At 39.2% G+C, this 22919-nt stretch overlaps 2 protein-coding genes across 3 annotated transcripts in view; one reads left to right on the top strand and one right to left on the bottom strand.

Moving 5' to 3' along the window:
* Window positions 1-21596, bottom strand: part of LOC113034806 (SH3 and PX domain-containing protein 2A-like) — a 61702-nt gene extending 40106 nt beyond the window's left edge. For both annotated transcript variants that reach the window (XM_026189864.1, XM_026189865.1), the window contains exons 1-3: window positions 21245-21596; window positions 10633-10713; window positions 259-334 (exon numbers count right to left, since the gene is read on the bottom strand). In XM_026189864.1, coding sequence (XP_026045649.1) covers window positions 259-334; window positions 10633-10713; window positions 21245-21316 — 229 coding nt within the window. In that variant the 5' untranslated portion in view covers window positions 21317-21596. The remainder of the gene's footprint in view (window positions 1-258; window positions 335-10632; window positions 10714-21244) is intronic.
* LOC113034807 (N-acetyllactosaminide beta-1,3-N-acetylglucosaminyltransferase 3-like) lies at window positions 15816-20061 on the top strand. Its single transcript, XM_026189866.1, has 2 exons — window positions 15816-15876; window positions 18252-20061. Exons 1-2 carry the CDS (start codon window positions 15869-15871, stop codon window positions 19366-19368), a joined length of 1125 nt encoding a protein of 374 aa, XP_026045651.1. The 5' UTR covers window positions 15816-15868; the 3' UTR covers window positions 19369-20061.
* Window positions 21597-22919: the final 1323 nt, after the last annotated feature.

The raw sequence follows: 22919 nt of genomic DNA, 5'->3' as shown, positions 1-22919 counted from the left end.
AGCTTGTCTAACAAAGGATCTCTTCACTGCTCTCCTCTGCTCTGGCCCACAATGAGTTTATCAGATTAGACAAATCCCTTTCTGCTAGCCTCCTACTGAGATGGCCGACCACAAAATGATTTGGCCCGGATGGAGAATGGAAGCCAATAAAACAAAGCAATGTGGTAGGCGATGCTATGGAGTGTGTAGGAGGAACAACAAAATGTCTAATAAGACAACACTGACAGTGCCGAGTGTGTGCATACTGAGTTTAATCACCTGGCAAAAAAGGAATTATTCTCTTTTTGGGGTCTTTTTGTCCTCCATCAATTGGAAATTTGTCAAGGATTCGCATCTGCAAAAAAGAAAAAAAATTAAGAAATAAAAAGGAAAATGTAACACGAACATTAATTGTGGAGCAAAACTTTTTTAAAATCCCCCTTTCGAATACAATAAAGACATGAAAGGCGAGCAATTATAATCATGCAAATGCTTGATGGCAAAAAAAAAAATCAAACAAACTGTCAATTATCTATCGCGAGTTTAAAGTAGAGTAATCTGTGATGAGATACAGGAAAAGGGGGTCTGAAAATTCTCCAGCAACAACTGACCATTTTGTAACAGTACATGAGTTCAACACAGAGTATAATTATATATCATCTGAAAAACCATTTAAAGTGCAAACCATTTCACTTTGATAGCTGGGGCAGCAGGCAAGGTTACATCACCCTCTTATTTGAAAAAACCCTCACAAGGAAGCCACTTAAGCAGCTTAAAAAGCCATCAGGGTGCATAACAGGCACTTTGATGTTGACACTTGATACATACAGTGGGGCAAAAAAGTATTTAGTCAGCCACCGATTGTGCAAGTTCCCCCACTTAAAATGATGACAGAGGTCAGTAATTTGCACCAGAGGTACACTTCAACTGTGAGAGACAGAATGTGAAAAAAAAAATCCATGAATTCACATGGTAGGACTTGTAAAGAATTTATTCGTAAATCAGGGTGGAAAATAAGTATTTGGTCACCTCAAACAAGGAAAATCTCTGGCTCTCACAGACCTGTAACGTCTTCTGTAAGAAGCTTTTCTGTCCCCCACTCGTTACCTGTATGAATGGCACCTGTTTGAACTCATCATCTGTATAAAAGACACCTGTCCACAGCCGCAAACAGTCAGACTCCAAACGCCGCCATGGCCAAGACCAAAGAGCTTTCGAAGGACACCAGGAAAAGTATTGTAGACCTGCACCAGACTGGGAAGAGTGAATCTACAATAGGCAAGCAGCTTGGTGTGAAAAAATCAACTGTGGGAGCAATCATCAGAAAATGGAAGACATACAAGACCACTGATAATCTCCCTCGATCTGGGGCTCCACGCAAGATCTCATCCCGTGGGGTCAAAATGATCATGAGAACGGTGAGCAAAGATCCCAGAACCACACGGGGGGACCTGGTGAATGACCTGCAGAGAGCTGAGACCAAAGTAACAAAGGTCACCATCAGTAACACACTACAACGGCAGGGAATCAAATCCCGCAGTGCCAGACGTGTTCCGCTGCTGAAGCCAGTGCATGTCCAGGCCCGTCTGAAGTTTGCCAGAGAGCACATGGATGATACAGCAGAGGATTGGGAGAATGTCATGTGGTCAGATGAAACCAAAGTAGAACTTTTTGGTATAAACTCAACTCGTCGTGTTTGGAGGAAGAAGAATACTGAGTTGCATCCCAAGAACACCATACCTACTGTGAAGCATGGGGGTGGAAACATCATGCTATGGGGCTGTTTTTCTGCCAAGGGGACAGGACGACTGATCCGTGTTAAGGACAGAATGAATGGGGCCATGTATCGTGAGATTTTGAGCCAAAACCTCCTTCCATCAGTGAGAACTTTGAAGATGAAACGAGGCTGGGTCTTCCAACATGACAATGATCCAAAACACACCGCCCGGGCAACAAAGGAGTGGCTCCATAAGAAGCATTTGAAAGTTCTGGAGTGGCCTAGCCAGTCTCCAGACCTCAACCCCATAGAAAATCTGTGGCGGGAGTTGAAAGTCCGTGTTGCTCGGCGACAGCCCCAAACCATCACTGCTCTCGAGAAGATCTGCATGGAGGAATGGGCCAAAATACCAGCTACTGTGTGTGCAAACCTGGTAAAGACCTATAGTAAACGTTTGAACTCTGTTATTGCCAACAAAGGTTATGTTACAAAGTATTGAGTTGTATTTTTGTTATTGACCAAATACTTATTTTCCACCCTGATTTACGAATAAATTCTTTACAAATCCTACCATGTGGATTCATGGATTTTTTTTCACATTCTGTCTCTCACAGTTGAAGTGTACCTCTGGTGCAAATTACTGACCTCTGTCATCATTTTAAGTGGGGGAACTTTTTTGCCCCACTGTATGTCTATTTACAGCATCAATCTCTCAAGAGATTAAGCAGGGAGCGAAACAGAGCTAAACAATGAAAAACAACTGTTTTACAGTGAAGATTTCCTTCTGAGGGTAGCTGTCCCTAACAGTTTCAACATGATTCTCCTTGGATACGCATATTTTGTATTTGGTGAAGTTTTGATGAGTGCTAAAAAACAAACAAACATGCATTGCATGTGTGTTACATACTACAAACAAGAGTAGGTATGTATTTTGCCGCAGAAGGACATGGTTTTTGTTATTTTGCCTGTTTACACTACCACAGTGAATTTTAAATTAACCAGTAAGTATGTGATTGAAGTGTAGGCATTTGGCTTTAATTCAAAGGGTTTCAATAAGAAGTTTACATTAAATATTTAAAAAACTGCAACGCTTTTTAAACCCAGTCCCAAATCTCCAGAGGCACAAAAAGGAATGTTTTTAAAACCTGGATGAAAATCTCCTGCCTGAGGTCTACCCCAGTCTACCCCAGTAAATGTGGGTTCTTCTTTATACTCTGCCAGGCTTTTTCTCCAGCCACCTGGAGTTCCTGTTTGTGGATATTTCCCTTTGGTTGTGCATTTACTGAAAAACATGTTCATCTGGGTTGAGATCGTATTACTGGCTGAATCTGGCCACTTTTGGGCTGCTTTTGCTTTTGCACCATATGGCTGAAACTGAGCACAGAGTATATCCCTGTACACTTCAGAATTCACCCTGCTGCTTCTATTGGCAGTCACATCATCAGTGAACGTAGTGGGAACCATATAAGGCAATGTCTTATTTCTCCACCATTTTTGACAGATGATATCGTGAGCTGTTTCTTTCCTTCTCCATACTTTTGTCTTGCCATCATTTACTTTGGTACAAGTTAACCTTGGTTTCATGGGTCTAAAGCAGTGCAGGCTCTTTTATGTTTATTTTCTGGCAACGTCTAATCTGGCTCTCTTGTTCTTGAGCGTAACCAGTTGTTTACACCTTATTGTAAACATTCGTGAAGGCGTCTCTTGATTGCAGACTTTGCAGACAATGATACACCTACCATTTTGATTTCTTGACTTGGTTACATGTTCTAAAGTTGTTTTTCTAAACCATGGAAATAATTCTGTCAACATGCACTTTAGCTGTCCTCTATGGTCTTTCAGGCCTTTTGGTGCTGCTGAGTTGGCAGCTTTATTCATTCTTTAAATAATGCACCAGACTGTTGACTTGGCCACTCAAAGTTTTTGCCATCTTTCTGAAAGGTTTATTTTTGTTTTTCAGCCAAACGATGGGCTCCTTCACTTGCACCGACCTCATATTTTAAATTACAGTGGAAAGCCATAAATACAAAGCCCATAAATTCCTTTCCCTCCAAATAACAATGGAACAGGCCTCACTTGGCCAGGAAGCTACTGGTCAGTCAACTGTCCAATTGCGTTTGAGCCTCTGGGTATAAAATGGGTGTACTAACCTTAACAGTTCTAAACAGTTAATGCAAAATGCATGTAAAAACCCTTGAATAAAAGAAAGCTGACTGTCTGAACTTTCATCGCATGCTGACTGCCTGATTTAAAAAATCCATTGTGATGTGGTACTTTCAAAAGGAAAATATATCTTTGTCAAACAAATGATAGACCTTAACTGTAGTATCGTCTTTGTATTCACACGAGAGCATCTTACAGTAACAGGTTTAAGATGTAGATGTAACCACGCCTTAATTTTTCCTCCCTTGCCTTGTTCCAGATGTGCTTTACCAGCAAATTCTGTGAGTATCAAGCTGAAGCACACTCAACTGGGAGGAGAAGGAAAGGTCTCAGTTTAAACTGAGCCAAAAAGAAACCAGGTGGACAAACAGAATCAGGCTTGGAGGTTAAAGTTGGATCCAGTCTGTCTGGGTCTGTGGGAGTTGTTTGTAGGACTTGTGCAGCAAGAGGTGGTTTGGTTTGATGTTGTGGTTCTTTCGTTTCCACTTTAATCTGCTGGCTTTGCTGAATCTAAAAATTTCTCCCAGGGTATAGCATGTTCCCCCCTCTCCCCCAAACTACAGACTGCTAACAAGAAATGTTTTCCTTTGAAATGGACAGTCATCATTATTGTGTTTTAAGGGCAAAGCAAAGTGCAGAGTATAAAGAATCGTCCTGGTTAACCACACCTGCACATAGCCATGGTAAAATTCCTAATCTTACGGTGATTACAGTCTAATGCCGAGAAGGCACGACATCAAATATGTATGTAAACCAGACTGTGTAGTTTAGGATGCTATGGCAATAACATAACTTTACAGGCTAGGCTGTAATTCCTCCAAATCCCAGTAGTTATAACAACCATATTGTTTATTTGATACACAAAGCTACACGCTCATCATGTTATCAGGCTTACAGCTGGATGTAGCTGTGTACTCCCTCTAATACAGGAGTGTTCACTCAACACTTGTAAGAAACTGCCTCAGCTTTTCATTTGGGAGTGAGGATGACATCACTACTGGAGATCTACGTGGCTACACTCACAGCTCCATGGGACAGTTTGGAACAAAAATCTGATTGAAAACACTCCTCATATTTTGTTTACCTTTAATTCAGAGGCTTTGGGGAGCAGAGATGGTGTAATTAATCTATATTTCTATCCCACGCTCTGCCCAGGAAACTGCAGTGTATTTAAGTTGTAGCGTTAACACTGGGGAATGTCTATCAGGCAACAGGTGCTATGATGTAATGACATGTCCTGTCTCTTTCCACACTGTTTGGTAATCAGTGTTGTGAATAAATACCAGAGGAAGGAACTGCAATAAAAAGTCAATCATCAAACATATCTTTATTTTGTCACAATGATGTGAATTATGGTGACTGGAAAAAAACAGAAATAGCTTCTGTAAACTGTAATGATAATCTCTTGAGCCATTTAAAAATAACTGAGCTCACAGGAGAAAGGAAGAAGAAACCGACACAGACACTGAGCTGTAACAGAAGACAAAGAAACTGTTCTGAGATAGGAATGTCTGAGTGGGAAAACAATCAGATTTCATTGCTGGGGTGTGTTTTGACATCTTCTTTGCAGTTGTCTACTGCAGCGAGATCGTGGTGCAACACCCTTTTGGATAGAGTAATATTAACAATTTACTACAGTCATATTAAATATTTCAAAGAAATCTAGAAATTCCTATGAAACACCCCATGATTAAGCAGCAATGACTTAAAGAAATCATTTTCTATGTGACAGTCTCTCACAAGATTCTGGAGGAATGGCCCACACTTCTTTACAACGTTGCTTCAGTTCATGCATAGTTCTCTTAAGGTCCTGCCACAACATTTTAAGGTTGAGGTCTGGACTTTTTCTGAACCACTGCAACACCTTGATTCTTTTCTTTTCCAACCATTCTCTTGCTGCTTGGCATCATTGTGCTATTGTGGGACCCAGTTTCAATAAAGCTTTGGCTATTGGACAGATCGTCTCACATTGTGGCTTCAAAACAAGCCCAAATAATCACCCTTCCCTCACCATGCTTGACAGTCATTTAAGGTGCTGATATGCTTTGTTTTGTTATCACGATCTCATCTGTCCACAGGACAGTGTTCAACAAGACTTACTGTTTGTTCGGATGCACATTTCCAAGACAAAACCAAAGCGCTCACATTCTTTAAAGCAAAAGAGTCTTTCTCCTGACAGTTCTTTGGAACAAGCCAAACTTGTTCATATGCATTCCTGTTTTAACTGCACTGTTGTAAACTTTAACATTTAAAATGCACTTGATGCCTATAGAGTCTCAGATGTACAGTGGGGCAAAAAAGTATTTAGTCAGCCACCGATTGTGCAAGTTCCCCCACTTAAAATGATGACAGAGGTCAGTAATTTGCACCAGAGGTACACTTCAACTGTGAGAGACAGAATGTGAAAAAAAAATCCATGAATTCACATGGTAGGATTTGTAAAGAATTTATTCGTAAATCAGGGTGGAAAATAAGTATTTGGTCACCTCAAACAAGGAAAATCTCTGGCTCTCACAGACCTGTAACGTCTTCTGTAAGAAGCTTTTCTGTCCCCCACTCGTTACCTGTATGAATGGCACCTGTTTGAACTCATCATCTGTATAAAAGACACCTGTCCACAGCCGCAAACAGTCAGACTCCAAACTCCGCCATGGCCAAGACCAAAGAGCTTTCAAAGGACACCAGGAAAAGTATTGTAGACCTGCACCAGACTGGGAAGAGTGAATCTACAATAGGCAAGCAGCTTGGTGTGAAAAAATCAACTGTGGGAGCAATCATCAGAAAATGGAAGACATACAAGACCACTGATAATCTCCCTCGATCTGGGGCTCCACGCAAGATCTCATCCCGTGGGGTCAAAATGATCATGAGAACGGTGAGCAAAGATCCCAGAACCACACGGGGGGACCTGGTGAATGACCTGCAGAGAGCTGGGACCAAAGTAACAAAGGTCACCATCAGTAACACACTACAACGGCAGGGAATCAAATCCCGCAGTGCCAGACGTGTTCCGCTGCTGAAGCCAGTGCATGTCCAGGCCCGTCTGAAGTTTGCCAGAGAGCACATGGATGATACAGCAGAGGATTGGGAGAATGTCATGTGGTCAGACGAAACCAAAGTAGAACTTTTTGGTATAAACTCAACTCGTCGTGTTTGGAGGAAGAAGAATACTGAGTTGCATCCCAAGAACACCATACCTACTGTGAAGCATGGGGGTGGAAACATCATGCTATGGGGCTGTTTTTCTGCCAAGGGGACAGGACGACTGATCCGTGTTAAGGACAGAATGAATGGGGCCATGTATCGTGAGATTTTGAGCCAAAACCTCCTTCCATCAGTGAGAACTTTGAAGATGAAACGAGGCTGGGTCTTCCAACATGACAATGATCCAAAACACACCGCCCGGGCAACAAAGGAGTGGCTCCGTAAGAAGCATTTGAAAGTCCTGGAGTGGCCTAGCCAGTCTCCAGACCTCAACCCCATAGAAAATCTGTGGCGGGAGTTGAAAGTCCGTGTTGCTCGGCGACAGCCCCAAAACATCACTGCTCTCGAGAAGATCTGCATGGAGGAATGGGCCAAAATACCAGCTACTGTGTGTGCAAACCTGGTAAAGACCTATAGTAAACGTTTGACCTCTGTTATTGCCAACAAAGGTTATGTTACAAAGTATTGAGTTGTATTTTTGTTATTGACCAAATACTTATTTTCCACCCTGATTTACCAATAAATTCTTTACAAATCCTACCATGTGGATTCATGGATTTTTTTTTCACATTCTGTCTCTCACAGTTGAAGTGTACCTCTGGTGCAAGTTACTGACCTCTGTCATCATTTTAGGTGGGGGAACTTGCACAATCGGTGGCTGACTAAATACTTTTTTGCCCCACTGTATCTTATTTGCAATTTGCTATTAATTAGAAGGTCTACATCTGTGTGACTTATAAATCCAGTTTATAAATGCATGTCATTAATCAGGCTTGCTAATATAGCTCTAAAATACCAAATGGTGCATCCTTAATAATGCTTTATACCATATTATGGTGCCTTTGCCAATTCCACATCTTACTTTTGGTTCTCATTAACGTAGTTAATCTGGGTAATGTAGTTTGATCACATTTAGTTTATTTGTGTCTTAGGTGTCTCCTTGTCTTTTCCTACCAGGTGTTTCTCAGTTCTTGTCACTTCCTGCTTTTAGTATTACAACAAACAGGATAGGACTACATTAACAGCTGCTACACTTCCAGGTCTAATTTCAAGGAGAAATCTTGGTTATGTAGCTTAAAGAGAGAGAGAGAGAGAGAGAGGGGGGGGGGGGGGGGGGGTTAAAACCAAGGTAAAAAAGATCTAACTCTTGTCATTATGCTACACTATTACAATGCTAAATTGTTGCTGTATCATTTTAAATAACCTTTAAATAAAGGCCGTTCTGAATGTGTGATACCAATGTTGGAGAAAAATAACCCTTCAAAGCTTTTAAAGTCCTGATTCATGTCAGGAATGTAGGACAGAGAAATTATAATGTAGACAGGGTAGAGCTCACTGCTGGCCTAGTCACTCAATCCCAAAATAATGACAACTAAGGGATTTTGGAGAGGTTTCTGTCCAAAAGGAAACCAGGCCAGCTTGCACACGCCACAATCCCCCCTGTGGAATGCTGTGACCCATGCGACCTATACGCTGTGGTTTAAGGGTGTGTGTGGAGGGGGAGACCACACTCGCTTGACACACTGACCAAATCTGCTCACGTCAAACATGTGCAGGTCAATAACATTTCCCTTTGACGACAGAAACAGTGCTTGATGAAATTCAGGCTCAGCAATCTTCTAGCGTAGAAACAAATGTCTCTAAACCAAGAAATCAATGTGCTTAACTCTGCACATGCATTACAAAGAGTGCACTTCACTTTACGTCAGCAGAAAAGACAAAGGGGGGAGGAATCAGATAAAAAAGGTGACGGGATCCTGGTAATTTATGATAACTGCTTCCCAAAGGAGCAGTTATGAACTATCTTAAGTGTGCTGGAGAGGTTTGAAACTTCAGCAGTGAGTGCATTTTTGGATGTCAAATTGGCAGTAAAAGAAAATACTTCATCTTTAAAAAGACAATCAGCCAAACAGCTTGTTGATGACAATGATTTGTATATAGCCAGCTTTAAATTACTAAAACGATTTTAGACACGGTATGAAAAATTGATTTAAAAGGCGTTTCTTGTTCTGTGACCTTATTTAGCTTTTCAACTTGAATTCATGGTTATCTGATGAGATCATGGTCACATTTGGCCCCCCTCTTTTCAGCTTCTTGCGAACACAAAACACGCAATTGTGCTACGAAAAGAGAGCAACTGTGAAGAGTTTGGAAAAGACTGTAGGTGTCAGTTGGCAGACACACAAACAAGCTCAAACTCATTTGAGAATTGAGTATTTGAAAATTCAGATGACAACGAAACCTTTATTGTTGCAAATTATTGCTTCTGAGGCATCCAATAGCTGTCTTATCTTATTATCTTATATCTTTAAAGTCAGGGTGACAAAATTGCTCTTTACCACAACCCCCAACCTACAAGAGCCTCCCTTTTGAATCGAATGCATTTTGGGACTGGCCTTACTGCATTACTTAAGCTGCATAGTCCTTTAGTATTCTTACTGACTTCAATTCTAAAAATGTATTAAGCAATCCATACTATATGCAACATATATACAAACAAATGCCCTAAACCTAACCATTCTGTATTGACAGCTGCAGACTGTTGTTCTTCATGATTACCACAACCAGACAAACATACCCTGGCAGCAGAGATCCATGCACAAGACTAATGTTTACAAAGACAGGCGAGGAGGTCTGTTTCAGTCAAACAGACCAGGGCAGACTTTTCCTGGCTATTAGCAAGAGACAAGAGAACAAAGGGTTTCCTACAGCCAGCCCACCAGAGCCAATGTGCTTTACTGCACTTTGAGAGGGCCATTGGAGAAGGTCCACAGACGGCCTTTTACAAGAAAAGGACTTAATGCACTCATTTAGGGTTTAACTCTAACTTTCTTTCTAAGAAACAAACTATAGTATACAAAAAGGCAGATACAACACCCATTTCCAAAACAAAACGTTGATGCTGTGTAGAATCTAAATGAAAACAGAGTGCAATGATTTCACAAAACTCATAAACCCTTATTTTATTTACAACAGGGCATAGAAAACATATAAACATTTTAAACTAAGACATTTTACAATTTCATTAAAAGAATGTTTTGGGGGTGCATTAATGCCTAAGAAAATGGGACCTTGCATAATTGGAAAGACACACCGGTTCTCAGTCCCCAAACATTTACAGACTTTGAGAAAAATACCAGTTTATAAGATTTGTAAATCACTGGATTTTTTTTTTTTAATTTACATTTTACACAGCCTCCCAACATTTTTGGAATTGGGTTTGTATTTTACTGCTACAGGATCCTGTAGAAGAGCCTCAGAAGTTTGCCCCATACTGCATTCTGCATTCTGAGGTCATGTTTTTTCCTGCATCTGGTGACTGGATTTCCCCTATTTTCCTATTTCCATGCAGTCGCCTTAAATAAGACCTTTCACTAAACAGGAGCTGAACAGAAAGACATTGACTGAAAGGTCAAACTGGCCTTGCGGAGTTTAATGTTGCAATACAACAACACATAAGACATATTAGAACCATTCTTAATACAAAACATTGAGCTTTTGGGCAACTGCCTGTGCAACTATGAATTAAATCTGTAAAATTATTTTGTAGTCGTTGCAGTGTAACGTACCTGTAGGTCAAAGAATTTGCTGTACCTTCTGTAGATGACATGGGAAGTGGAGTCTGAGTAAGTAACATTGATAAGGTACACCTGCAGAGAAAAGAACAAACAAAAGAAGCCCATTAGGAACAATATCACTTTGTCAGAGACATCATGGCACCGCTTTACCCCTTTCTGACTTTACTTCAAAGGATCATCAAAGGTCAAATAAATTCATTATGTTTCTCTTTGTCAGTCACACATTGGAAAGCCATCAGGGGGTCAATGAGAGGGCCAATAGATTTGAAGCATTGTGTCTCATTAAAAACATGCATATTGAATTACTCTTGTGTATTTAAGTGCAGCCGATTGAATGCAGCTGATTCAAATATTTCACAAGTACAAATATTGAATGCGGCGGTTTAATAAACGCTGTAAGCCTGTTATTTTCTTTGCTGTACATGAATATGAGACTCTCATTAGTTTTCATTTTTGAGTTTTACATTACCAGTGTCTCATGAGTCCACCGTTTGAAGGGGAAAAGTTGCTTCCGTTGTGTCAAGTTCTGCCAGTTCTACCACCACAAAAGATAACAAGGAAAGGAAGTGCTGACTCATGCTAAAGCGCAAACGGGAGTATCCTTTCCTTGGCACAAATCGGTCACTTACAAAATACTCCCAAAATAAATTTTTTATTTACCTCAACAATAAAGAGCCCCAAAAACAACTGCGCTCACCCTGAGGTTCGGAAACAGATGGCTACACCTAATACATTTTCATCTAAACCCATGGTGCAGAGTGTTTATAAAAGCATCATTTACACATATGGTGGCAAGCTGCAAGGACATCAGTTACTAGTTTGAAATGAAGTCTTCTGCTTATTACAAAAGAGTTTTCCAGCAGCTCGCTAATTAGACACAGACAGCCCAAACTCTCTCATATTAGGCAAAAGCACGGTTCACTTCAGAAGCGGAGGGGTTGCAGAATATTATCAGAATATTAATTTGCCATCTGGAGAAGCTGGGACGGAATTAAACCACTAACCTTGCAATTAACAGATGGGTAGCCACAGCTGCCAAGCTAATATTTGATGTCACTTTTGGTAATTTAAGGTGATCTCTACACAGTAGTGATATAATGTGTGACACTTTAAATGTCATGTTTCAGTTGTATTTATATTTATATTTATGTTTATTGTTATGTTATGTTATTCTGATTTTTAAAAAATAATAATAATAACAATAATAATATTTTTCTTCTGTTTCATGTATAATTGCTTACACACATGATTTCAGGAGAAATGTATAGCACCTGTGTAGTTTAGGAAAGAGAGCTTACACAAGAAACCACACATGACACTCACTAACTGAATGCACCATGCTATTTACTGAGGTATTCACACTTTGGCACAATCAAATGGCACACAGACTTGACTCTAGCTAGTTTTGTAATTTTCCATCAGTTTTCAATTGTTTCCAGAGTGGGTTTGTTCATTTCAGCTTAGCTTTGTTTTAATCAGTTTCAGTGTTTTAGCCTTTTTAATCATTATAATAGGGTGTTCTTTGTCAGGAGCTGACAAAGTAATTTGTAATACCAAATTACAACACAATCACATTTTGTAAAGGCTGTTGACTCACAGTCATGCAGACCTCCCAAGCCTTACTAAACAGATGCATCAAAGCCTCCTCAGGCTTGGTTAACTAATTTGACCAAAGACTAAAACTAAAGACATTTCATGTTTCTTCTTTTTCAACATGGAGGTTGAGTTAACTAGAAAAAACACTGCTTAAACCAGACCACATGCATTGGATATTTGCATTCTTCTTTCCGTGTTTAGCTGAGCTCAGAGCAATTGTGTAATTCTGTTGTTCACACACATTCACGAAGCTGTGAGAGTTTAAATACCTCGATTGGTAGTCACAGCTGATAAGCATGCACTTACTGTAAATGTGTAAGTATCTAGTTACCAGGAGTGTTAATATAGTAAACAGAGGATTTGACATCTCCTCTACCATAAGCACCCTTTGGAAGTATATGTAAACAAGGCTTAGTTGCTATGTACTCTTTGGCACCACTGCTACAACTGCCTGGAAGGAAGTCACACTTGGACAGTTGAGACAAAAGACAAAGGGCTGCTTCTTTCCTCTCTCAATACCGGATAAGCATTCCAGTTGCTTAGCTCATATATAATGAGATTCCCTCTGGGGGACTTCCCAGTCAAACCTCACCTCCGGCTTTAATCCCAAGAGAAAAGGTCTGTGCCCTGTCTTTAGCTGCCTTGGGGACCCTCCCTCAGCAGGAGATGGATGATTCAATTGATCCCAACTCTCAGGTTAATTAATCCAATTGGACCTGATGGGCTAATTGATTTTTTTTGCTGTCCCACTGAGACATGGTTCAACTGTTATGGCTCAACAGTTTGAGTGAGATAACATTAAGGCCAGAAAGTCCACAGCTTAAAAGCAGCTCTTAGAGGCTATAATAAAGAATCCTAACAGGCACAGAAGGAGTTTAACATCCTGACACATCCTGACAGAATTACATTAGCATGTAAGCATGCAGTTAGTTTTAATGTCAAGTATTTAACTATAAATAAAAGCACAGGAAAAAATGCACATTTTGAGTTTGTGAATGAAAAATCAAGGTCTAGGATTCATCGCTTTTCACAGCCATACTGTCAATACCTAAAATTTCTGGTTATTCAATGCAATTGTATTTATATAGCACAAAATCATACCAAAGGTGATGTGAGGTAAAGACCCTGCAGTAATACAAGGAAAATCTGCAAATTATCCATTTCCAAAAAACATTGTTCTTAACATTATTAAGCATTATACACTTTTAATTACACCCATATTAATTTTTGCCAAATATGGTCAGTGGACTGGTACTTATATAGTGGCTTTCTACTCAATTTTGGCAAGAGTCACACAATCACACACACATACATTCACACACCTGTGAAGTACTTTAACTAATATTCAAACAGACATTCACACAGTGGACATTCACGGAGTAGTATTTGGGGTTCGGTGTTATTTGTGTGAACTTGGTATTTAAAATATATATAAACAAAGATGTCCTGTAAAGATCACCTTTCAGTGACAAAACAAACATGCTGCACTTGCTGATGATAAGACTGTAATTACATTGTCATCCTAAAATGCAAACATAAAGATGAGTAAGACCTGTCCAGGGTGTACCCCGCCTCTCGCCCTATGACAGCTGGGATAGGCTCCAGCACCCCCCGCGACCCTGAAAAGGATAAGCGGAAGCGAATGGATGGATGGAAAGATGAGTAAGCACTTGGCAACTGTTAAAAAGGGACATGGCAGGCTCGGGGAGGGGCCAATTTTGGGCAAAGGTTTCTTCCTGTTAAAATGAATTCATTCAAATAATCATAATAACTCATAATAATAATAATAATAATTTCACACAACACTTTTATGTACGCCTAGCTGCTTTGCGTAACATATTCATACCACAGACTTTCACACGCAGACACTGAGTGAAAGTATCAGGAGCTACTTCGGGTTTAGTATGTTTCCCAGGGATACTTGAACATGCATACTTGGAGGAGCCAGGGATCCTTTCCAATTGGTAGGTGACCCACGCTACTACTCAAGTCCAAACCAACAGCACCTGGTATTCTCAGGGAGTCTCCCATCGAAATCCTAACTAGGCCCAAACTTTCTTTTCTCCTGAGATCGGATGAGATCAGGTGTACTCAGAAAGGTATGGCTCTAAGCCATGTCTTAATGACTTTATCATATGAAGAGATATTTTGGACAGTTGAGACATTTCTTGCCTGATTATACTTCTATTCTCAGAGTTTCTCTCTGGGGGGCGATCGTGGCTCAAGAGTTGGGAGGTCGCCTTGTAATCGGAAGGTTGCCGGTTCGAGCCCCGGCTTGGACAGTCTCGGTCGTTGTGTCCTTGGGCAAGACACTTCACCCGTTGCCTACTGGTGGTGGTCAGAGGGCCCGGTGGCGCCAGTGTCCGGCAGCCTCGCCTCTGTCAGTGCGCCCCAGGGTGGCTGTGGCTACAATGTAGCTTGCCATCACCAGTGTGTGAATGGGTGGATGACTGGATATGTAAAGCGCTTTGGGGTCCTTAGGGACTAGTAAAGCGCTATATAAATACAGGCCATTTACCATTTATCATGTTATGCTATCAAGAATATAAGCATGCGAGCATGCGAGCATGGACGGTCAACATATTATACCTATCACGAGAGGCCAGGCTCCAAGCAGACTAGTATAACACGAATGACAACTCAGCTGTCACAGACGGTCTCAAACCATCCATGTTAACAATAAGATGTAATGTGGGCTTAAGATTGTGACCTTGTAATTTACGTAACCTTTTTTCTGAGAAAGTGAAACTCATAGACTATTTCTACTACTAGTGAATCAAGAATATTCGTGTATTCAAGTGATGTAATTTTAAACTATGCTTCGGTTCTGCCAAAGATTTCTTCCTGTTAAAGGGGATTTTAAACAAGGGTTTTAAGGGATTTTTTTAACTGATCCACCCATAATACCAGTTCCAGTGTTATCAAAAATCGAATTTCCCAGAGGAACCCACCCGAGGGATTAATAAAGTTCTATCTTATCTTATCTTATCTTATCTTAAAAAGGAAAGGTTTAAGCCTGGTCTTAATAGTAGAGAGAGTATCTGTCTCCTGAATCTAAACTGGGGAGCTGGTTCCACATAAGAAAAGCCTGGAACCTAAAAGCTCTCCCTCCCAGTCTACTTTTAAATAATGTTGTCAGGAGAAGGATTTTACATTTGATTCTGCATTTAATGGGGAGCCAATAAAGAGAAGCTAATATGGGAGAAATATGGTCTCTTGTTCTAGTCCCTTTCAGTAATCACACCTCAGCACTCTGGATCAGCTGAAGGCTTTTTAGGAAGCTTTTAAAACAGCCTGTAACGAATTACAATAGTACAGCATAGAAGTAATACACGCTTTAACTACTAACTACTAATCCCAAACTACCAGGAACTGCAGTAATAAAATGGAAATTCAAATTTTAATTTGATGGGCCAACCCCACATTTTTCCCTTGTCACCACTTGTTGACAAGAGACCACAGCCAGTTTGACTGGGGTTTTGCATAGCTTAGTCGCTAGAGCGTTAAGTCTCAGCGATGACGAGCAACACAACCTGAGAAGTTAAACAAGTTTGTGTGCCACAGTGACTCGTATTTCACACAGCTAACTCAGCTATCAGAGGAGACTTGGCCCTCACTTCGGTCAGACAAAATGATCAGGTAATCATTGACTTTTCTGTTATTATGCCGTTTGTATAAAGACAATAATGTGCTTTAACCTCCTAGGACCTGGCGTTCACATATGTGGACATAACATTTTGGGTTATTTAGACCAAAATATTGAATTTTGCTTTGCTTTAGGAGGTTAATTTTGTTACAACTTGTATTGGTTTAGACAAGATAAGCTGAGATGATGTTTGAATGAGAACTTTTCTGTCATTCTAAGAAGTCCTGAAAAAGATTCTTAGCTTTCAAATACACTATCACTGAGAGACTCTATTCCTTTACAAGTTAACTATAAGAGGAAATAAAGATAAGTTATAAGTCAAACAATTCTAGCATTAAAGCTAGAATGATATAATACTAACGCTCTGTGTGTGTGTGTGTGTGTGTGTGTGTGTGTGTGTGTGTGTGTGTGTGTGTGTGTGTGTGTGTGTGTGTGTGTGTGTGTTGGGGGGGGGGGGGGTTCTGTAGCATTATGATTTATTATTCATTGAATTTGCATTTTATCACAGTTAATAGTTCGCTAGAAAACTTACTGTTTCGCAGACGTTTAGGAAATAACAGTGAAGAAAACAGGATGATCTGCTTCTTCTAGCGTTTCAGTGAAATGGAAGATTGTTTCTAGTGACAATATCCATTTCAGTCTTTGTCACACCTGTTCAAGGTGAAGAGTTCAGGTTATGTTCAAAATGCTGACTTTAAGTAATTTGATTATATGGACATTTTGCATGCAATTTTGTTACATAAGTATAATGTCAAAAGTAAATTTATTAGAATATGATCAAATTAAATGTACTTGATTGGTATATATTCAGTTTATTCCGAACTAATTTTAATGATATATTATTTTAGTAAAAACACCTTTGATTTGATACATTTCAGTTGATGAAAGTTTTGTTGAGGGCAAAGAATCATGTTTTTGATTGTGAATTTTCTGTAGCTAGTTTTATTATGCTTGTTTCCTTTGTCTACACTGAAGTCAGCAGCAGAATTAGCACATTGTTTTTATTAACTGATTTGGTCAGCTTTTAGGACTTTTAAGCACTTTTACTTTTTAATATACTTCTGTCATTTATGGTGTAACCTAAGAATGGTTACATTTAGTTAGACACAGTTTTAAATGTTTTATTATATAATTACAGAATATCCGGAGCTTTTTGAAAAATGTCAAATAAAATAAAAAATGTTTAATCCGATATAAACCATGACTCCAAAATCTGAATTCCTCCAAAGAAGTTTCAATAAGAGATCAATCCTAAAATGTAACACAACAAAATGTACTGTTCCTATATCAGTTATATTAAGCTATTATTTTTTATTAACCTCCTTATCAAAGAGGACTGCAGGTAGTTGGGGAAATCAAAGATTGAGTCACTCTGATTGACTCCAAGCCCTCTAGGACGAATTTTTGTCATTTTTGCAAATAACAGCTGTGTAATTTAAAGGCAGAAATATTATCAACAAGCTGCAATCAATCCAAGTCAGTCTGTGCCAGTGAGTGCAACTCCTCTGCAATACATCTCTTTGTAATAGTGGACTCGAGTCAGCTGGGCAGTAGCTGGTTAATTCTGGCTATACTCCTGTATAAAAGCAAGGTTGCCTGGTAGTTTGATAGTATGTCATCACTGGTAACATCAGTGATGTGCTTTTCAGAGGCCTACCTTCAAAGCGTCAAATCACAACAAAAGTTCCCTCAAGGTGCTTTACATTGTAAGGTAAAGACCTTACAATGTTACACAGAAAACAGAAAACCTCAAAATGAATATGACTCCCTACCAGTAGAGATTAATAATAACACATAATTAAATGCAGAGAGGTGTAAAAACACATAGTGAGTGAAAAAGGTGACTGAAGAAGAAACATTTAATGCTTCATGGGATGTTCATCTCCCAGCAGCCTAGACCTAGTGCAGCGTAACTAAGGGAGGATTCAGGATCACCTGATCCAATCCTACCTATATGCTTCATCAAAAAGGAAAGTTTTAAGCCTAAACTTAAAAGCAGAGAGGGTGTCTGTCTTCCAAATCCAAACTAGAAACTGGTTCCACAGAACCAGCCTGAGAGCAAAAAGCCCTAATGGGGTGATACGGTACTATAAGGTCATTAAATTAAGATGGGCCCTGATTATTCAAGAGCTTGTATGTGAGGAGTTGGATTTTCAATTCATTTCTGGTTCAACAGGGAGCCAAGTCAGAGAGACCACACTTCATTTTTAGTTAGTCATGCATTAGACATGGCCTATAGAAACTATGCTATGTATGTACGATATGATATGTTTGTAGTACCTGAATGTCTTAAGGCGTTATTTATTGATACATGCCTGATTGAAATTTCTGTTGAGTGACTATTTATTTATTTTTTCACTGTTTCCAGGGCCGGCCACATCGAAATTGTTATGCTCTTAGGATCACTTCTCTCTATTGTTTTTTTTCTTCAATATTATAGCGACACTGAAATGTTCCGCTCACCAAAACTTGTAAAAATGTATAACAATTCCTATAAATACTCATTCCCAAAATGTGAACAAAACATGGCTGCTGCCAGAATCTCAGGCTTCGATGGTTTCCCTGATATACTTAAAGACTTTCTTTACTATCGTCACTGTCGCTATTTTCCCATGATTCTGGACCTTCCTGACAAATGCGGAGGCATCGAAGAACCTGAAGACATCTTCCTTCTGCTTGTAATTAAAAGCTCCCCCATGCATTATGAACGACGTGAAGTGCTGCGAAAAACCTGGGCTCAAGAGAGGTCATACAAAGGTTTGCGGATTCGAAGGATTTTCATCCTTGGAACAATGGGTAATGACTTTGAGAAAGAGCGATTGAACAAACTCCTCAAAACAGAGCACCAGGAACACAATGACATCCTCCAATGGGACTTTCAAGATACATTTTTTAATCTCACTTTAAAGCAGGTTCTATTCCTCAAATGGATGAAAAGGAACTGTCAACAAGTTAATTTTTTGCTAAATGGTGATGATGACGTTTTTGCCAATACGGACAATATTGTGGACTACCTCCATGGTCGCCGTGAAAATAATGGAAGCCAGCATCTGTTTACTGGTTTTCTGATAAAGAATGGATTTCCTGTAAGATGGGACAGGAGCAAGTATTTTGTTCCATCTCAAGTATATGAAAAAAATGTTTACCCCAACTATTGTGGTGGTGGGGGCTTTCTTTTGTCCAGCTTTACAGCTTTAATGATACATAGCTATTCCAATGCCATTCCACTTTTTCCTATTGATGACGTTTACATGGGAATGTGCCTGGAAAAAGCAAAACTGGCACCAGCACCTCATATCGGTATAAAGACATTCGGATGGTACATTCCCTCCAAAAAAATAGATCAATATGATCCTTGCTATTTTAAAGATTACCTCTTGGTACACCAATTCTTTCCTAATAATATGTACCTTATGTGGCATCAAATAAATGACCCTAATCTGAAATGTGGTGTCACAAATTCGACTAGGACGATCCAAACTTAAACTTACGGTTAGTGATATTGCATTTTATGACTTTAAGTCACAGCAATCATTGAATTATGTAAAAGTTTTAAACTGATATATCACGTTTGCCCATATAGACAGTCAGCCAGACAGCCACTGTTACATGAGTGACATAATCACAAACAGTACATAAAAGATTCAGTACTGATTTTATTTCTGATTTGTTTTTTTGTTTTTTTTTTAACATGTGCGTTGTAAATAAATGTGAATTGAGTTGAGGTAAGTCTTCAGATTGGGAGGTAATCTCCAGCTTTTGAATATAGTCTAAGGGTCGAAAGTGTTTGTCATGTTTTCATATGTTGCAGGTAATCCACAAACACAGTTATGTTCACTGCGAGTAGGCCAAATTCAAGAAAGTGGGTTGGTGCTCGGGGGCACTAGTATTTGAAGTATTCATCTGAAGTATTAATTAATTACTTTTCCTGCTTTAACTGTGACTAGGGATGCACTATTATTTAACCAGTAATGACATTTGAGGTCAGAGTGAAAAAAATGCATTTATTGAAGGCAACTTGTGATTTTTATCTGTTTGTAACGTTAATGCAGTGTAGAATTGAAATACTTTTTAGTTATTTGTTTGTAGTTGTTTTGTTTAAAGTAGGGGTTTGTTTGTTTCAATGGGGCAAAATGTTTGTTAATGAATAACAAACACGAAATAAAAAGGAGACTACTTGTCAACCAAAACGTTATTGTAAAGAGTGATCTGTTCATCCATTAATATGATATATTTAAGTGAATTTGGGTAGTTGTTGTGTAGATATGTATGCTAAGTTTGGTGTTGTGTTAGTTCAAATCCATATTAACCCATTCTAGCCTCAACAAGAAGTAAGGCTCAAAACTTAAATTACAGGTTTGACATCTACAGCATACACATTTGCTTTGTAAATGAGCTCTCCTTTGAGGAAAAAAAACATATCAGTTACCAATGGTCCCAGCTTAACAGAATTTAAATAAAGTTAATCCCTGGGTTAGCTCGTTCTCATCTAACATTCAAACATGAAAACATCACTTTTTCTGCACTTTAGATTGTTAGGTGAACAATGAAAAGCAAAAAATCACTTGGGAAACAGGGCACCACAGTTAGTCTGCATGCCATATACACAATTAAAAGATTAAATATATATGTGTGTAAAAAATATAGCTGCAAATCCCTGACTACTACTTTTGCTACGTCTATTTAGACGATGGCGCTGCTTAGGGTGCAGCCCAAGTCTTAGGATCCTCATCCAGCTGGCTGTCACGTATATGTGATTTCAGTTTGTTTGTGTTTTTAAGCCTCAGTGCATGCTGTCGGCTCTGTCAGACGTCAGACACAGTGACACTGTATTTTACAGGCAAAAATAAAATACTGGTGTTTTTCAGGCACGACAGTACAGCACTAAGCAAAAGCTTGCAAGAAGACTATTACTTTAAACATTTTTTAAAACACAATTACTTTAGTTTATTAAAATACCCAAATAAATCAAAGCATCTGATATTTTTTAAATGACCTGATATTAAATCACTGTTGTCAAGTATATACAAAATCAAATGTAATAGGTTGTATCTACATTTCAATCAAAGCCATGTGGTGACAAAAAATACAACGCCTCAGATCACCACAGTCATAAAGAGACATCTTCTGGGTACCATGAATGTCTCTATTTAAAAAATTAAATTAAATTAAAAAAAAAAAAAAAAAAAAAGCACCAGGTCCGTTCAACAGCTGTTTGGTGAAAGTAATGGACCCTCAGAGCAACACTGGCGTCCACAGAGCTGCATAGCATGGGTTAAATTTCCACAGAGACAATACACAATAACTGCACTGGTGATCTACTTGAACAAGAACAGAACAGAGAGAGAGTATACAACTTACATAGTGCTTCGAAGGATTCCTTCTTTTCTGCACGTCCACAACATTTACGTCAAGGAAGGTGCGGAACTGCATCTTGACAAGCGAACAAGATTTGCACCAAACACAATACTACAGTTTGCACCAACGATGTTCACCCATGAAAACTTGGTTGCTTGTAGTAGAAGCGCAAGAAGAAGAAGAAAGAGTTGAGAGGAATGAAAAGAAATAACTTTCCTCTTTCAGGCTTTGGGTGCATCCATGAAATTACAGTGTCAGACGGCCTCGGAGCATCTGGACTCCTTGTGAAACATGACAACGCAATAAAACTGGCGTCTAATCAGACTTCTCCTCCTTCGGGAGGGGCTGCGCCGCTGCTGTTGCCAAAAAACGGGGGGCAGTCTGAGCAGTACAGCGATTTAATATGTAGGCTATGGGGCGGTCCTGCTTCAGCTGGCTGGACACACCACACGGGACCAAGGAGGTCACACTGTTTTCAAACAGGTTCTTGGATTTGTTGGTCATCCCTAAAGTGACTGATAGTTTGGGTGAAATGTGAATAGTGAAAAGACACATTTCCTCTCCATAAATGGGCGATGGGCTGAACTGCTGTATAAGATGAAACATCTGTAGTTTTTTTTTTAATGATTTTGAAACGCTTTTTTGCAACAATAAACGTCCCCGACATGTGCTGTCTCTTAACTTCAAGAAAACAGTCCGTGTGTCTGAGCAGGCACGGACATTGACCGTGTTCGCTACTTGCAAACAAACAGGCAATTTGTCTAGTTGGCTGACGCGTATATACTTGTCTAATTTGGCTATCGCTTCCAAGTTATACATTAGATTTCCGACAGCACCTAAAGCAGCCAGCATACCGTTGCTCCCTCCTTGTGGAGACACGAGGTAAAGCGCGAGGAGGAGGTAAAGAGAACAATTCATTATTATTCCCACATTGTGGCGCTGCAGAACATAAGTGGTCTGTTTGCGTTGTCCTCCTGTCTAGATAAATTTCCTTCCTGTTTGTGCCCTATCCTATAATAAATCTTTCCTTATAATTTATGACAGGTATACTGTTTATAACATCTAGTAACATAGTAACATACAAAAAAAACACAGACATAGATATTTTTGCACCACTTTTTGAAACTGAGTCATGCTGGAACATTTCTCAGTCTGCTCCACAGCTTCATTCCACATACAGTAATTCAAAACCTTTTTTGTGTCGTCCTAATATGCTGCTTTAAAAACAACAACAACAACAACAACAATAATAATAATAATAATAATAAACTGTTTTAAAACTACTTATTTTTACTTTGCAGATTTCTGAAGTGACCATATTTAGTAACGCCTTTACATTCCCTCTAGAACAAAAAGGTTTTGTGTCATATGCGAATATTGCTAATGTTGACATATCAGATGTGTGTAACGTAATTTCTATAAATAATGACATTTGTATTCTTAATAGGCTCCCAACATAGACTGAAGTATATTATTTGAATGTTTTGCTCACTGTAGGCAAGTGAAATATTATAATTTTTTGGCTGTTATCAAATTCAGATTAGAGATGAATACTCTGCTATATATTTTAGGCTGTACCACAGCATTATTTCTAATGTAAGTATCAACCAGTTAAAATGCTTTTTTCGGGTTAACTGGTAACTCTATAAAAGTAGTCCACTTTTAATTTTACTGTAGT

Source organism: Astatotilapia calliptera, chromosome 13 (genome assembly GCF_900246225.1).
Source record: "Astatotilapia calliptera chromosome 13, fAstCal1.2, whole genome shotgun sequence".
NCBI lineage: Eukaryota > Metazoa > Chordata > Actinopteri > Cichliformes > Cichlidae > Astatotilapia > Astatotilapia calliptera.
The sequence above is the reverse complement of the archived record's forward strand: the minus strand, read 5'-3'. Positions and strand labels throughout refer to the sequence as shown.